The sequence below is a fragment of the Colias croceus genome, chromosome 11 (genome assembly GCF_905220415.1).
Source record: "Colias croceus chromosome 11, ilColCroc2.1".
Classification (NCBI taxonomy): domain Eukaryota; kingdom Metazoa; phylum Arthropoda; class Insecta; order Lepidoptera; family Pieridae; genus Colias; species Colias croceus.
The window spans coordinates 7,644,802-7,661,377 of record NC_059547.1 but is presented as its reverse complement, the minus strand read 5'-3'; the positions used below and the strand labels follow the sequence as shown (position 1 = coordinate 7,661,377).

The window sequence follows — 16,576 nt, the reverse complement described above, 5'->3', positions numbered from 1 at the left end:
ATCATTATTATTCTATCCTGTCCTGAAATGTTCAATTGGACATGATAAACAACATTCCAGGATAGAAAATTGAGTACAAGTCGCGTCAAGTAAAAAGAACGCTGACGGATGGCTGCGCATTGGCGATTTATCGGTCTATTTGGTGTTATGAGGTGGTTATAAGAATAATAAATAGGTAATTGCGAAGCCACGATTCGCGAGCCTAGTTCAAAAATAAAATAATCGGCGCATAGCTTTCGTGCAAAACTCGATCCATGTGCAAACACACCCCATCACTTTCATCCAGCGTTCTTTTTACGTGACGCGTACTGTATGTACCCATCGACTATCGAGTACATACAGCACTATACATAGCTACAGCTAGGTATAATATCTATTTTCAAAAGAAGTATTTGTGTTCTATTTCTATCTATTTTATTGAATATCGTGTTTTTATTTTACTAATATTATATTATGCCACAGAACACTAGTACTACTATGCTTTCGGATCCTAAAATATTTTTATGCTTGTAATATTGATATTTAGATTTGTCTATTCAATTCACCGACCTCTATAATCTATTTCTGAATACTATTTTTGCCTGCGGTTTCGGTGCGATGTTGCGGTTGTGAATTTGTGAATTTACGTTTTATTTCAGTAAATGAGGACACGCTACAATTTTTGTACTGTGCGGCGTGCGCTTAAAGTCAATTTCGAAAATAATTATTTGTATCAGTTTAGGTTATCCAACTGAAAATAAACAATTAACCAGGAGTCACCAGGTTATTATGTTACTCAACAAAACCAGGTTTATTGCTTTTCTTGTTCTTTCGACGTGTCAAAAAAATTAAGAAGTTGTCCCCCACAGTACCCCAATCAGTTTTTAGTAGTATTATATCTTTTAGTAAAGTTCCAGGTTGGTAGGACAGACGAACTTCTCAAGAAAGAGCAATATGGAGAATAATTCAACGTCAGACATCATAATTCTAAGTGGAAATTCACATCCTGAGCTCGCGGACCTGATTGCAAAGTAATTCTTACATATATTCCGTCGTTCACTTGTTAATTAATTTGACCTTCTGAATAATTTTACGTCAAACTTTTCAGTCGGCTCGGAGTACGAAAGGGAGGATGTTCGGTTTATCACAAAACGAACCGGGAGACTATGGTTGAGATTGCAGATTCAATCCGCGGAAAGAACATTTACATTGTACAAACTGGAACTAAGTATGTTGAAATAGTGACTTTTAAAATTTCTAAATGAAATAAGCCACATATTTTTAGAGAGCCAATTACCTACTTTGGGTCAACCTGTTTCATTTAAAATCAATCAGTATCATTATCAAACTATTTGATAACAGTCACACATAAGATGAGGGTGACTCCAGGGGGGATTATTGGTATGGTTTATAGCAGTACTTAATACTTATTGAATGTGTGGCAAAGTGTCGGTGCCAGATAATTCAATGAACATAATCACATTGGTAATGAAACATTAAAAAATTAAGTAATGAACTGTCATGAAATAAAGATAGTCTATAGTGTTTAATCAGAAGTCCACTTTATTTCATGATGCATGTATTACATGCTGTTTGTATACTTACAAACAGGCATTTAGTTAAATAAAAGATCATCTGGGAATATCACTACATCATATTCACCTCTAATTATAAATAATATTTAATTTTTATGTAATAATATGAATTACTTTGTAGAAAATTGTTTTGCCTGCAAGAATAAAACAATACACTCACTGCTTTAATTTTGACTACAAAATTTTAAGAGCTTATTTGTTAAATAGTAAATACCAATATTATAGTTGAACACAAGCATAATATTATAATAATAAAAAGAGAGTTTTTATACATTATTTGATCATCATTTTATATATTTTTAAAATTAAGAACATCAAAATCACTTTCAGGGATGTTAACAACAACATTATGGAACTATTAATTATGGCTTATGCATGTAAGACGTCATCGGCACGGTCCATTGTGGGGGTGATTCCATATCTGCCGTACAGCAAACAGTGCAAAATGAGGAAACGAGGTTGCATTGTCACCAAACTCCTTGCTAAAATGATGTGTAAAGCTGGTCTTACACATATCATCACTATGGATCTGCATCAGAAGGAAATACAGGGTTTCTATGATTGCCCAGTGGATAACTTACGAGCATCTCCGTTCTTATTACAATACATTCAAGATAGTGTAAGGATTTATGATTGTCATATTACTAATGTAGTTTCATGCTTGACAATGGACATTGCTAAAGTTACTAACACATAAAACAACTAACATAAATAAATTAACACTAGTACCAAGGCCTTGAAGTGTTTGACTCAATGTATTTAACACTAATTCAGTCATTTAGATTCCAGATTACCGTAACTCTGTAATTGTGGCTCGCAACCCAGGTTCTGCGAAGAAGGCAACTTCATACTCGGAACGTCTGAGATTGGCCATTGCGGTGATACATGGTGAACAAAAAGAAGCCGAAAGTGATGAAGTTGATGGCAGATATTCACCACCTTGTTTACCAAGGTATCATTATAATTCATATGAAAATGTGTGACATTCGTTATGTGAAATTGCGAAAGAATTTATCCAATCTTAAGAAACTAATATTCAGACAGTAGCAGAGCCACAATTATTTTATTCAGTGTGTTGAAAAGTACTGACACAATTTTTTTCAATGAAATGGACATTAAATATTATGTATTAATAGGTATTGTTATATATCAGCAGATCGCGCACAATGGATGTCCCAGTAGGGGTTCCAGCACATCCAGCCAAAGAGAAGCCTCCAATCAATGTTGTAGGGGATGTTGGCGGTAGAATAGCAATTATGGTGGTAAGTTTATTTACTCATTAATTAATTTGTTAAATGCAATATGGTGTATGAAACAAGGAATTCCATGTCAAAAGATAAAAAATCATTAATAAAAACACAATTTTTAATATTTTTCTTTTACTTGTAAAGTTTGTTTTTATTTTATATTTAAAAACCTCACTTTTTTACGAATTTCTTATCAGAATAATACTTTAATTAAAAGAATACAATAAAAAAATATGGTTCTAAATGCTATTGAAATAATTAATTATTCACCAGGACGATATGATCGACGATGTGCAGTCATTCGTAGCGGCCGCGGAGGTGCTAAAAGAATGTGGTGCTTACAAAATTTACGTGTTAGCCACTCACGGTCTATTGTCGTCTGACGCACCACGTCTTATCGAAGATTCGCCCATTGACGAAGTCGTAGTTACCAACACTGTTCCTCATGAACTTCAGAAGATGCAATGCAACAAGATCAAAACCATCGACATTTCTGTATTGCTCAGTGAAGCTATCAGGCGCATACATAACAAAGAATCTATGTCATATCTTTTCAAAAATGTCACGCTTGAAGATTAAAAAGTATAATATTTGTACTGTAATTCTTATAATGCGTGGAAATATATCTGTACCATAAAATCAACTAGTTTTAAGATAGTATTTTTATAGTATTGTCATCTCTGAGAGTATTACAAAAAATCTTGTTGAGTATTCTTTGCTTGTTTTATGTTAAATTTATAATCCGTTGGGGCTGCAGGTAAATTGGAACAAATTAGACTGTAGTTAGGGTACTGCCTGGAGTGTATCATTGTTAGTACAGTTTTATTTTATAAGTTTGTATGTATTTAGTTTTTAGTTGATCTAAATTAAGCATTTCTAATTTTGTTTTTATCCTAGCCTTATATTATGTATCACGTAATTATGCTCTGACAAAATTTTCGATGACTGCACTGTGATTAAATATGTAGTTATAATTATGAAAATCTAAATCTTGTTATAATTAAAAACTGTCCAAAGCTTCTATTATTGAATAAATCCATTATTAAAATATTAAATATTATACTAGTGTAGTAGAAGCCACATAATATATGTTGTTTTGTGAAAATTGTATTCTATATCAATAAATATTTTGTGGCATATATAACTTGTTTATTTTATTTTTCCATTTCCTGATATTGAATTCTGCAAAAATCAGAATATCCTACAAAAAAAAACAAAGGTATTAAAATTTACATTGATATTCGGGTTCATTGATGCATATATACTATCCACTCCGCGGACGCGGTTCTACCGAATACCCGCGGCCCCGTCTATAAAGCGGCACGGCGGAACACAGTGGAGTTTAGTCGGTAGGTCCCTGCACTCAGCAGGGTGAGTCCGACATAACCCAGGGCTCTTTCCCCGAGTGCCCTGGGTATGCTTAAATGCATTCTCCACTATAAAAAAATATATATATATATATATATACTATCCACATACTATCGATGTAGCCATCACATCTTTACATGGTCATTATTATTAGGTATTTAATAAACCACTAACACCCTATTACCATCTTGGTAATAAAGTTTAAAATGGCAACATATCTATTGACATTTATGGATATTTATGATACTTTAAACATTGCGACTGAAGGACTTGTATCCATGGCTCATGGTTATGAATAAATTATAAAAAAAAAATTGATATTTATGACATGTGACATTGACAAAGGTAGGAAAACAACAGTTACCTAACAGCTCATAGAGGACAACAGCTGTAAATTAATAATTTTGGAGGTTATAAAAATTGTTATGAATTGACTATGAAAATGAAAACATATTAATATTGAATGATATGCACCTTATTTTGAATTAAAATCGATTAAACATTTAGATGGTCTTGCTTGCATTTAACAGCATTAAACATGATTGCAAAAATGTGGATATTTAAAAGCGCTTACAATTTTAATAGTGCATTTGTCAGGAATATTTCCAACCGATATTTTAGTAGTAAAACCAGAAACATTTTAAAATTAAGTGATCGTGGCATGTATCAAGATATATTTCCGAATACGTCTGTGTAAGTTTTACTTTTTGCCGGTTTCGATATAGTCTCATGGATAATTGTTTAATGTTGTGCCCTGTTTTAGATCAGAAATATTGAACCTACTCAATAAGTCTCCACAGTGTGTATATGCAGGATTCGATCCCACTGCGAACAGTCTTCATGTGGGGAATCTACTAGTCATTATTAACTTATTACACTGGCAGCGGGGAGGACATAATGCAATTGCCTTGGTAAAAAAATTTTTCATATTAAGAATCAATTACTTAATAATTAAAATTATTCACCTCATCTAACATTATGCTATGTTATTGTTTACTTTCCTGTTTATAGTTTGTGCGAATGACCACCACTTTATTTTATAATAATATAAATTTCTTATTGTAAAAGAACTTAATTTATATTATTATAAAATAAAGTGGTGGTCATTCGCACAAACTATAAACATGAAATTAAACAATAACATAGCATAATGTTAGATGAGGTGAATAATTGTAATTATTAAGTAAATGACCACCACTGTATTTTATAATAATATAAATTTCTTATTGTAAAAGAACTTAATTTACAGTTAGGGGGAGCAACAGGACACATAGGAGACCCAAGTGGTAAGAGTACTGACCGTGTAGCATTACAAAGCAATATTATTCAAGAAAATATTGAATGTCTGAAAAAGAATCTGGAAGTTGTTTTTGAAAATCACAAAAAGTATATTTGGTCAGGAGATTCAAACAAACTTAAACCTTTAAGGTGTGTTTATTGTTTCAAAGTATTATTATTAAGCTATTGCATAGCTTCTATCGCGGGCCTTGAGCGCGGGGACCAAATCGAGAAATTCCGTAACGAAAAAACCTCACCCTCCCCACTCCGACGGGCGGAGGTGTGGCTTGAAGGCATAGCATGCAATAGCTTTACCGCGGCATTCCCCAAGTGCCACACGTCGTTTTTTTTTTACATTTGTATTTTGATAATTTGTATTTTGTTTTAGAGTTGTAAACAATGAAACTTGGTACAGGAATATTGACTCAATTCAGTTTGTTAGTGATATAGGAAGGAATTTTCGAATGGGAACAATGCTCTTAAAACAAAGTGTTCAAAATAGGATAAATTCAGAAGTTGGCATGAGCTTTACTGAATTTTCTTATCAAATATTTCAAGCTTACGACTGGCTGTATTTATTGAAGGAATATGATTGCAAATTTCAGGTATGTATGAAGTTCTATAATTATAGAAAATAGAAGCATTTAATTTTGAGTTAATTTTGCTTATTTCTAGATTGGTGGTAGTGATCAAATGGGAAATATTAGTGCTGGTCATGAACTCATCAGCCGTATGACAAAACAGAATGTCTATGGTAAGTTCTCCCCTTTTCTTAATCATATCTTCAATAACTACATTAAAAAAACTAATTATTATTATTTGATTTTTCTATCATATTCAGGTTTAACATTACCATTAGTAACAACAGATGAGGGGGATAAATTTGGAAAATCAGCAGGAAATGCAATATGGTTGGATCCTAACAAAACCAGTCCATACAGTTTATATCAATTTTTCATCAGGACCAAGGACTCTGAAGTGGAAAAGCTATTGAAACTGTTCACATTCTATAGTTTAGGAGAAATTAAAGATATAATGTTTAAGCATAAAGAGCACCCAGAGCAGAGATATCCCCAACAGTGTTTAGCTGAGCAGTTAACTATTTTAGTTCATGGCGGTAAGTCTTAGTTAAAAAGTTTTTTTTACCAAGTCTGTTGTTGGTTAATTAACAAGTGTTTTCATATTTTACATTTTTATTTATTTGCTAGTTTTATTGAAAATTTATATCTCATTTATAACTTGTGTATTTTATTGAATCTAAAAAAAATATACTGAACCATTTGACAAGTTGAGTATTTCTTTTTTGTAAGACCTGTTTGTATTATTAGTTGATGATACTTGTGCACTTTATATTATAATGTTATATTGTGTTAACTAAACCATTTGCAGAGGAAGGACTAGTCAGAGCACGCAAGGCTACAGAAGCAATCTACAATAAGGACGTCAACTCTTTAGTCGCACTTAGTTCTACGGAACTAGAGCAAGTGTTTGATGGAGCGCCCGTGTCTAGGCTGATGTTAAGACCAGGAATCACTGTGCTTGAACTTGGCTTGCAAGCTAAATGTTTTCCCACTGAAAGTAAGTGCGGTCCTTTGTACTAATTTTTTAGACTTCATTTCCCCTTAGTGCTATTTTCAAATGTCAATGGATTATGTAGTTTTAATTCTACAAATTAAATAAATTTTAAGATCTAGATAGTTACTAACCAATATCGATTAAATGCAATTCTATATCTTTTCTTACATCAATTTTAGTTTCAAATAGAGATTTGTTTTATAGAGTCACTAAAAAATAATGATTTTATATGATTGATATAAAACTTCTATTATTTTCCAGGTGATGCTTTAAGAATCATTCAAGCTGGCGGTTTTTATATTAACCATCAAAAAATAAAGAATATAAACGAAGTGATTACAGAGTCCGCGCACATACTACCCAATCTCATCTCATTGCTGCGAGTCGGCAAAAAGAATTATTACATTGTTAAATGGACTACATAGTTATTTTGTATATAGGAATACGATTGTAAATAAAAATTAGCTTAAAATTTTGTGATTTTATTATTCCTTACAACAGAAGCTTGTATACTTGCAGTATATATTAATAAAATGCATATCACATAAAGAACTTCGTAAATACTACATAACATATATTAGCCTACAATAATATTCACTGCAGCGTGGCCAATATAACTAATGCACTGTCGAGTCAAAATATAAAAATATGGCTGCTAATAATACAACATAGTTTGTGCGCTCGCCTTCCGCCGCGAGACCTCGGACCAATCTCTAATATCACAAAGATTAACTGCATCATCATATCGTCCAATACGTAAGCTAAATTGACGTGTGATATGTTCGTAGAATATTATTACAGCGCTGACTGACAATAGCAATAGAGAAATCTCCGATACGTCCCGATACAATCCTAATTCTTAGTTTAATAAAAGCAATACAAATTGTAATCGACGATTTTATCACATCTATCCATCTAATAAAATAATGATTCGCAATACAAAAATAAATTATTCGCAAAGTAATATATAACTGTACTTTAGTCTTTATGAAAGCCATCCGTGTAAAAATAGTAGAGGGCATCAGTCTCATACGATATAAATATTGCCATCGTACCGAGCGACGGTCGCGTAACTTATAAACTTTAAGGCCCGTCCGGCGATTATTTTACGTGTATCAGCACGGGATCAACTACATCTCGATTTGGACGATTGCACCTTCGCTTAACTAGACGTGGGTATAACACTAGGGGAGGGGGGGGGGGAGGGGGAGGGGAGGACTAGAGGTCGGTGCTCTCGCAGTGCGGCGCGGCGTGCGGCGGCGGCGGCGCGGGCACGAGCGGGCGCGGCGGCCGGCCCCGCGCGCCGCCCTCCGTGATGCTGCCCTCCGACTGCGACAGCTGCCGGCTCGCGCCCAGCCGCCCGCCCTCCTCCAGCTCCGCGTCCTTGCCGCCCGAGCTGTGCGTGCGCTGCACCGTTGCGCGCGCCTCGATCTCCGCCGCGGCCAACTCCCCCGCCGCTCCCGCAGCGCCCACCTGTATCACGGTCGGGTGCTGCTTGTCCACCGTGTACATGTGCGTGCGCTCGAGCACGGTGGGCGCCTCGGCGGCGTCGGTGAGCGAGGCGCGCTGGCCGCGGAAGCTCTGCGGGCGCAGCGTGGCGGGCCGCTCGGGCACGGCGGGCTTGTGGCGCAGCTGCACCTCGCCGTCGGGCTCCGTGGCGGTGCTGGCGGTGCTGGCGGCGGGCACGATGGTGCGCGGCGCGGCCACGGGCCGGGGCGGCGGCTGCCCGCTCGGCTTCGGGATCTGTATCCTGCCCGGTTTATCCGCAGGCCTCTCGGCGCCGAGCGACGCCGGCCCGCTGATCGTATCCCCTATTATTTTCATTCTGCCGACAACCCCGGTCTGCGCCGTCACGTTTTTGACGACGAGCGTCGATTCTTTGTCGTTCTTATCGATAGTTTTAAAATCGAATTTATCCTTGTCGAACTCGAGGCTCTGCCGCCGGGTGTCGGTCAGGTTCTCCCGGCTGCTGCTCCGGTTGGCTTCCTCTTTGAGAGCTTTGTTCTGTCTGTATGTCGATCTGTTGATTGTTTGCACTCCTGTGATCACTTTCCCCGTGTCGGAGATCACCGGCCGCGGCGGTTTCGCCGGCTTTTCGTTATCTTTTGTGACGTTAGTTTGCTCCTTCGCGGGCTCGTTGACTTGAGTTTGTGCTTCGACTTTTTTGTTCTTATCGGGAGTAAAGTTAGGGGGAACCGGCGCCAGAGGTTTATTTTTTCGCCTTAATATCGGTTTCGGGCTCCCGTGGGGTGGACTAGATTGATCGGACAGCGAGCTGTTCGATTGTGCTTTTTTCATATCGTTTTCTAACAATATTAAACTAGTATCGTGGCTGTTGCTTCGAGAGTGGCGGCCGGGGCCGTCGACGGTAGATTTTTGTGATACTTGATTGTTGTAGTCGTAGAGCGACTTGCTCATGCTATTGTAGTCTCCGTTAGACTGTTCCTGATTAAGTACGACAGTTTGGTTATATCCTTGTACGAAGTTGGGAATAAACCCATAGTCGCCTTCACCAGGAAGCAAGTCCTCTTTAGTGAAAGATATGAAGAAGTTGAGCTCATCCTTGAAAAACCAGTCGGCGTGCTTGATGAGTAACTCGACGACACAATTTACCGCTGTAGTTATGTTCATGTCGAAAGTGCTCTCATCTGCGGCCCATAGAAGGTTCGGTGCGATAACAATCGCCAAATTCGATGGCGTCATTTTGTTTGTGCTTTGATTTTGTGTCAAGGCAGACAAAAATTTTATAAGATACCTAAGGTTTTGGAAATTAGCATCGGGTAGTAAGTGTATAGCTTCCCAGAGAGAATTGAGCCTCGCTTGTTCTGTGGGTTGTCGCGAGGCGAGAATGAAGTTTTCGTAAAGTCGATAGGTCAGCAAGGGTTCGGGTAATTCCCGTAGATAACACTTAAGAACTGACGCAACTACGTGCATGTCTTTGTAGTCCTGCGGTAACGGTACGTTAAAGAGCCCCGCATCCAGCGATAACTTCAATCTTCTAACTTTCGATGTACCTAAACAATAAATAACAGTTAATGGTTTTTATAACTAGTACTTGTTTGATAATAACATTGGTACAGAGCGTAATTGCAAAAAAATTGCTTTGTTATAACCTTGCTCTTGACATATTTTCGAGGTCAAATGAATTTTGCTAAATTTCACTTTTCGTTCAATATTTACTATTTTCAGTGCATAATCATATTAATAGATGTTATGTATTACCATAACAATATTTTTAAAAATCTTACCTCCAGCAATTCGAAACAATCCTTCCTCATTCAAAGCGAGCTCGTGTAACGTGCACACACATATTTCTATGGGGAATGCTATCGTTCGTGACGTCACCCGCAAGTGCTCTTCCAACGGATAGCCAAACACTGGTTTCACTGAACTGTCATCTGAAAAGAATATTGTTATGTATAACTTTTATTTGTTGTATCATTTATTGTTATCTTCGCCTGTGTTAAAGAAAACAAATTACATACCTAAACCCTTCAAAAATCAATTTTTAAAAAGCCCATCAAAAATTCAAAATTTGTTACATGCAGACAGACAGCGTAAAGCGACTTTGTTTCATACTATGCAGTGATTTGTATTTATTTAAATTGTATATCAAAATCAGGACTGGATTCTAGCTAGGTCATTGGACTGGACTGGAGTAAAGCGGTCATTTGGATGATATTTTTTAAACCTGTGAGGATCACAGATTTAAAATTATCAGGCTTCAATACTTGAGGACCTTCAAAATATATCATTGAGTGATGAAACATTTTTCTGTTTTGTATTTAATAACTCTACATTGATTGATTAATATCACTGTTATGAAAATTGTTGCATGCAATTCGTCACATCCCATTCACACGCACTGAAGTACGCCAACGCAATTATAAAAATATAAGCTAAACGCAACTTTTGGTACCAATAATAGGCTATTTGCCAAGGTTTTGATAACTGTCTCAAATTATTAAGATACGTTTATAGAACACACAAAACACATGTTTCTTAATTTTTTGTAGTTATTCATTGAGAAAATGGAAAATAAAAACATGATATTCAAATATGCCGCCAAAACACAATTTTGAAGAATATGGCGGCTCGCGACCATGGTGACGTCACAGCGGCGTAAACATCAACTTGCTCCTAGTACTTATTGTTCGTATTTGTTTTAATTATAGTATAATTAAGTTAATCTGTTTAAAAACCAGAAAATGAGTTCTTATTGGTGTGTAGTTCCTGGATGCAGAAATATAACTATTAAAACCCCTGACAAACTAGGTATTTATATGTGCTCCAAAAGATATAAAAATGCGTAGAAAGTGGTTGCAGTTAGCTCGCAGAAATCCAAGTGATATTAGATATATCAATTAAAACAGTTATATTTTTTTGTGAAGACCACTTCGATGTAAGTATGGTGTTGAATACCTAGTAGGCAGTTTATTTTATTTGCAATACATAATCGTCTCATTACTTAGGCACCTGCTTGAGGTAAGATAATGATAATATATATTATATAAATTGATGATGACGTGTTTGTATTGATATTGAAAATAATCAATACAAACACGTCAATCCTATAAACTGGATGGCTGAAATGAAAAACAAAGGAACCTAAAAAATGTATACTTCATAATTATTGTGCTATTGTGATTCATGTTTGTAGGTACATTTAACTAAAAAGGTAATGAATGACGATTGAAATATTAACTTACGTAGCTGTTTTCACATTATTCAATTATTGAGGAGCGTAAAAATCTGGGTTGTTTTTAAAGAACATGCCAAACATTATAGCGTCCACTTTAGGTAGATTTCGACTGCCTGCTTTTTCAAAATTAGGTTCCATGACAAACAAAATTAACACATAAAGAACAAAACTGATTACAGACACCTTGAATCACAAGAAATAAGTTATACAAGAAACAAAACCAAAAGCGAAATTCAGCAACTACGTGAATAAACGTTGGGATCATTTGTTATTTACGCCGCTGTGACGTCATAGCAGATGCAGCCAATCATGGATGTTTTCGGTCACGTGGTAACTTTAAAAAATATGATGTTTTTTCTCGACGATTTATAAATAAATAATTTATTATTTATATCATTTATTAATTTAAATCGCTTCAAAAACCTTATATATATATGGATTACACAAAAAAGTAATTTATTTTTTATACTGTCAAATAGCCTATTACAATTATTATCATAAAATTAACAAAAAATGTCTTTTCCGATTCAATTTAAAAAAAGAAACGATAAGTGGGATTTCATAGATAATTTATTCTTCTACTATACATTTAATAAACATATCCAAAAATAAAACGTATGCAAATAGGAAAATATTTATGTTGATATAGCATACCTACATAATTCCATTCTATTAATGAGAAATATATGTTAATCAAAAAATTTCTCTGTTTTTTGTATGCGTTTATTGTTTTTAAGTGAACTTTAAGTCTATCGGTCAGTTTTTCGAAATGAATTTTCGGTCGAATTTTGTTCGAAATATTCACAAATCAGTATTCGAAGTGAAAGTGATGTTCTCAAACACTACCGAGCGATTTTTAAAAATTGCAATTTTTAAAGTTACTTTTTATCAGACGAGAACAAACAAAAAAGAAAAGAAAGAGACGTGTGGCACTCGGGGACTGCCGCGGTAAAGCTCTATTGCATAGCATGCATTCAAGCCACACCTCCGTGCCCGTCGGAGTGCGGAGCGTGAGGTTTTTTCGTTACGGAATTTCTGGATTCGGTCCCCGCGCTCAAGGACCGCGATAGAAGCTATGCAATAGCTTAAAAAATTATTACAATTGAACAATATTAATCTGTTAATGAAAAATCTTGAACTGTAGCAGATATAATCGTACTCGTTAAGTATACTAAGATAAAAACAAAGTTATACTCCAATTAAAAAAGCAATACTAAATATCATTTTGTATTTTTTTACTTGAAATATTTAAGTGCGATTCGAGATAAAAGCTTATCTTTTAGTACATACATTATCTTTAGTGCTGACGCATCAATGCACCAGACTGTATTCTCTCAGAGTTTAAATCGAAATACATCCGAATCATAACTAGGTTCGTTAGGTCAACCTAAGAGCAGACTGTGCAGGCGTCGCGTCGTTGATTGCCTGCGTGCTCATCAACTTAGATTAACTTGCTAAACGAATCGTTTAGTGGTCGCGTTCATTGTTATTTGTTACGCTTTCATCAAGGGTGTTAACTTTTGTAATCTCTTGATTACGCAGTGATATCTTATCTAATATTTAATTGTACTTTTTATTGACTTTCAAAACAAAATGTATTTGTTGTTCCTTGATATAGAGTTCAAGATTTTTATAGAGGACATATGGGAAAGTAATGATTTTCTGCGGTATATTTATGTATTATACATATTATTATCAATTAAAAAGAGTTTGTGGTGATGCTACATTTTTATCTATATTTTTTTTTTTGTCTTCTAATGTTTATATTTTGTGGTATTGAGTTACTTGAATAAGAAAACACGTCAAAATCAGTTAGGCGTAGATAAATAAACATTCACAGTTAAAGCGATTTGAATGGATAAATGTTTCAACTGTTGTTAAATCAATGTCGAGTTTCTTATTTAGACATTTCGACACGGCGAATCATTGAATGAAAGAGAGTTAGCTACTTAACTGGCCGAGTGACTAGTACATGATGCAATGGGTCAGGGGTAGGTCACTAGCTTATCCATTTACAATGATAACAGAAGATATAACTCCTGTTAGAAGCTAATTGTATAATCAGATTGAATACTAATTTAATACAAATAAGTATTAACTATAATGAAGATAAACTAATTTCAACATTATATGTTTCAAAGAATGTGACATTGCCGCATGCTCTATGTCCATTAAATCTGTTAATATGTTAACAGAAATAGAACTTCACAATGGAAGGACATTTAAATATACAGTTAAATAAAATAAGATAATTACTTAATATACAGAATCTATACTAATACTATAAAGCTGAAGAGTTTGTTTGTTTGTTGTCAGGAACTACTGTTCTGATTTCAAACATTATTTTAGGCTCTAGGCAATATCATTACGCTAAGACAAACAGGAACGGAGCCACGCGGGTAAAACCGCGAAGCGCAGCTAGTATATTATGAACCTATTAATTTCAAAATAAAATAAACCATTAAATAAAAGATCCACTTACTTATAAACCTCTCAAGCTCTGGGACTGTGTCTTGCAGCGAATGCAACGCCGACTCATGGTAGGCTCTTTGCAGCTTAACATATTGCAATAATGTATGTGCTAGTTGTGCCTCTTTAGCGACGAGGGCAAACATGTCCGCCGCGAGAGCATCCCGAGCTGATTCCACTTTGTTCCCCGCTTCTTCAAGCTCTTCTCTAGCTGCTATAAATTTTGACGGATTCTCCTCTTTCTGTCGTTCCAAATGCTGTAAAATGGTGGAATCATAATGAAATGGCCTCATGAATTATGAGGTTTAATTTGGTTGTAATAACCAGAAGGAAGGAAAACAAGTTAGTGATAAAAAATATGTTGATTATGAACATAATATTTGTTTTATATCCTTTTAAAGTACTTAATGCGTATAACTCTATATTATTAGGTATGTAGTTTCTCATTATATAATATTAATGAAATCAAAAATAAATTACATTTAACTACTCACTTCTTATAATATTTAAAAGTGACTAATATTGAAACCATGGCATACAAATAATGCACATAATATGGCAAAAATCGCCATAAATAAAAACAAGTGAATTCCTAACACACTATCAGTACATCAGTGGTTCGGATGTAGATAACAGAGATATATTATGTTATATAACAACAAATCTCACACCTATTCAATATATCCTTCCTTCAAACTAGGTTAAATCAAATATATATTATTACACCAAATAATAACAAAGCAATTAAGATTAACAAATATGCTAATGTCTTTGCATTAATTAAAAATGTGCTTCCCTAATTAATATTTTTGTTTATTTTTCTCTATCAACTATGCTGAATTGGTGACTCATTATTATTAATTATTGTTACACATTATCAATATATGTAATTGTAATTATAGTATTTATCAGAAGTATGCTGTAAGTTTAAAATAAATTTAAATAAATAGGCTTTACTAATCTCATCTTTTTAAATTACTAACATTATTTTTAACACAATAGATTAATAAAAATATGTATAAATATGACTCTGAGAATAATTTATCACAAATACTCACATTATATCGACTTAAGGCTGATTCCTTTTCACTCATCAATCTGTTAAGTTGTTTCTTAGCTTTCATTATAGCGGGTAGGTCTGTATCGCTTATAGCCGTAAGCGGGGCACACACAAGCTGCTCAACTTTTAATTCATGCTCTGCTATTTCATTTGCTAGAAATTTTTCTGTTTTACCTGTGGAAGATGGGAAAAATATGATGAAAAATCACAATTAATAAATTAATTTTTCTATACCTTTTTTTAGTACAATTTAATAACATAGACTGAATAAGAATATATGCCATTCTAACTTAAATTTCTTACTGCAATTTATGGAAACACTAACTAACAAGGAATTATTGTAATATGATGAGCTTACCACATTCATGCAAAATAAATTTTAGGATGCTATCATCATCATCATAGTTACTAGCTTCTAACATAGATAGGCCTAATAAATATTCTGGTAATTTCTTCAACCTCTTCTCTCTAGCAGCTGGGTCTTGACCCTGTGTGTTACCAGCACCAGTTGCAAGCCTTTTGCTAACCAATTGTAATGCATTTCTTAGATGTTCCACCTTTTTATCAGCTGTTAGTAATTCGTCTGGTAGAGTTTCACCCTTGCCAGACCTGCAATTAATAAAAATGTTAGAGAAAATCTTCGCCAAAATTATTTATGTATACATTTTAATAGATTCACACTTTTTGTTTACATTTATTTAAGAGAATATAGTTCGCAATGAATTTTTATTTCAATGTTACTAAAATCTTCTTTTGTATCGTATTCTTTGTTAGTTTATCTAAAAAATCAACTCAGTTTATTATTTGTCCGAATCTTATCTGTTACACGTTGATAATACCTTGAAAATGTTTGGTCAGCTAGTTGCTTCACTCTGTAAAATTGTTTCTTCATTTTTTCCCAATTTGAATTATTTTTCTATATTATTCAGAAGGTCATTGGACTAAGATTACTACAGTTAAATCAAGATATCGCCGAAAAGAACGTAACTAATGTCAGCACGCCAATGAGATCATCTTCACATTCTATAACATCACTACGTACATCACTGTACACTATTCTTGATAAATCCAATAAGGCACTACATTTCACTTATTTTATTTAGAATAATTCACAACGCCATAAAAACCACTATTTCTTTTTTCAATATAGGCGATCAAGCCAATAGCACTACCTACTGAATTCAGGAATGAATCAGAAAAATAAAAAGCACAGATAAAATACCAAATAGGCTCAGCAGTCAGCAAATAGGTACTTTACAAAAAATCTCTATCGGTGTTGCTGGTGTTGCTAGATAAAAAAAAA

General features: G+C 34.7%; 3 protein-coding genes across 6 annotated transcripts; 2 read left to right on the top strand and 1 right to left on the bottom strand.

The window, feature by feature from the left end:
* The first annotated feature begins 556 nt into the window (after window positions 1-556).
* On the top strand, window positions 557-3,960 carry LOC123695840 (phosphoribosyl pyrophosphate synthase-associated protein 2). 4 transcript variants are annotated; one of them, XM_045641784.1, is made up of 7 exons: window positions 557-762; window positions 891-1,010; window positions 1,088-1,207; window positions 1,905-2,193; window positions 2,357-2,526; window positions 2,728-2,836; window positions 3,095-3,960. In XM_045641784.1, the coding sequence occupies exons 2-7, from the start codon at window positions 934-936 to the stop codon at window positions 3,398-3,400; spliced, it is 1,071 nt and encodes a 356-aa protein (XP_045497740.1). In that variant the 5' UTR covers window positions 557-762; window positions 891-933; the 3' UTR covers window positions 3,401-3,960. The 4 variants fall into 4 exon arrangements, with proteins under 4 accessions (XP_045497740.1, XP_045497739.1, XP_045497738.1 ...); XM_045641783.1 differs by having other exon boundaries at window positions 557-788; window positions 2,731-2,836; XM_045641782.1 differs by having other exon boundaries at window positions 557-788.
* Window positions 3,961-4,580: 620 nt separating this feature from the next.
* LOC123695838 (tyrosine--tRNA ligase, mitochondrial) lies at window positions 4,581-7,514 on the top strand. The gene is made up of 8 exons (XM_045641780.1): window positions 4,581-4,882; window positions 4,953-5,100; window positions 5,439-5,617; window positions 5,856-6,072; window positions 6,143-6,221; window positions 6,309-6,584; window positions 6,857-7,045; window positions 7,304-7,514. The coding sequence occupies exons 1-8, from the start codon at window positions 4,728-4,730 to the stop codon at window positions 7,465-7,467; spliced, it is 1,407 nt and encodes a 468-aa protein (XP_045497736.1). The 5' UTR covers window positions 4,581-4,727; the 3' UTR covers window positions 7,468-7,514.
* LOC123695827 (rho GTPase-activating protein 92B-like) lies at window positions 7,509-16,491 on the bottom strand. Its single transcript, XM_045641766.1, has 6 exons — window positions 16,113-16,491; window positions 15,632-15,882; window positions 15,272-15,447; window positions 14,227-14,470; window positions 10,291-10,440; window positions 7,509-10,056 (listed from the first exon to the last, which is right to left on the bottom strand). Exons 1-6 carry the CDS (start codon window positions 16,163-16,165, stop codon window positions 8,261-8,263), a joined length of 2,670 nt encoding a protein of 889 aa, XP_045497722.1. The 5' UTR covers window positions 16,166-16,491; the 3' UTR covers window positions 7,509-8,260.
* Between the last annotated feature and the right edge of the window lie 85 nt (window positions 16,492-16,576).

Excerpts from the sequence above, each read along its gene's own strand:
- LOC123695838 (XM_045641780.1), top strand. The coding sequence starts at position 4,728 with ATGATTGCAAAAATGTGGATATTTAAAAGCGCTTACAATTTTAATAGT. Across the intron at positions 4,883-4,952 it reads ATATTTCCGAATACGTCTGT|ATCAGAAATATTGAACCTAC; the intron begins GTAAGTTTTACT and ends GCCCTGTTTTAG. Across the intron at positions 6,222-6,308 it reads GACAAAACAGAATGTCTATG|GTTTAACATTACCATTAGTA; the intron begins GTAAGTTCTCCC and ends TATCATATTCAG.
- LOC123695840 (XM_045641782.1), top strand. The coding sequence starts at position 769 with ATGTTACTCAACAAAACCAG. Across the intron at positions 789-890 it reads ATGTTACTCAACAAAACCAG|TTCCAGGTTGGTAGGACAGA; the intron begins GTTTATTGCTTT and ends CTTTTAGTAAAG. Across the intron at positions 1,208-1,904 it reads ATTGTACAAACTGGAACTAA|GGATGTTAACAACAACATTA; the intron begins GTATGTTGAAAT and ends AATCACTTTCAG.
- LOC123695827 (XM_045641766.1), bottom strand. The coding sequence starts at position 16,165 with ATGAAGAAACAATTTTACAGAGTGAAGCAACTAGCTGACCAAACATTT. Across the intron at positions 15,448-15,631 it reads ATTTATTTTGCATGAATGTG|GTAAAACAGAAAAATTTCTA; the intron begins GTAAGCTCATCA and ends CATCTTCCACAG. Across the intron at positions 10,057-10,290 it reads ATTGTTTCGAATTGCTGGAG|GTACATCGAAAGTTAGAAGA; the intron begins GTAAGATTTTTA and ends TTTATTGTTTAG.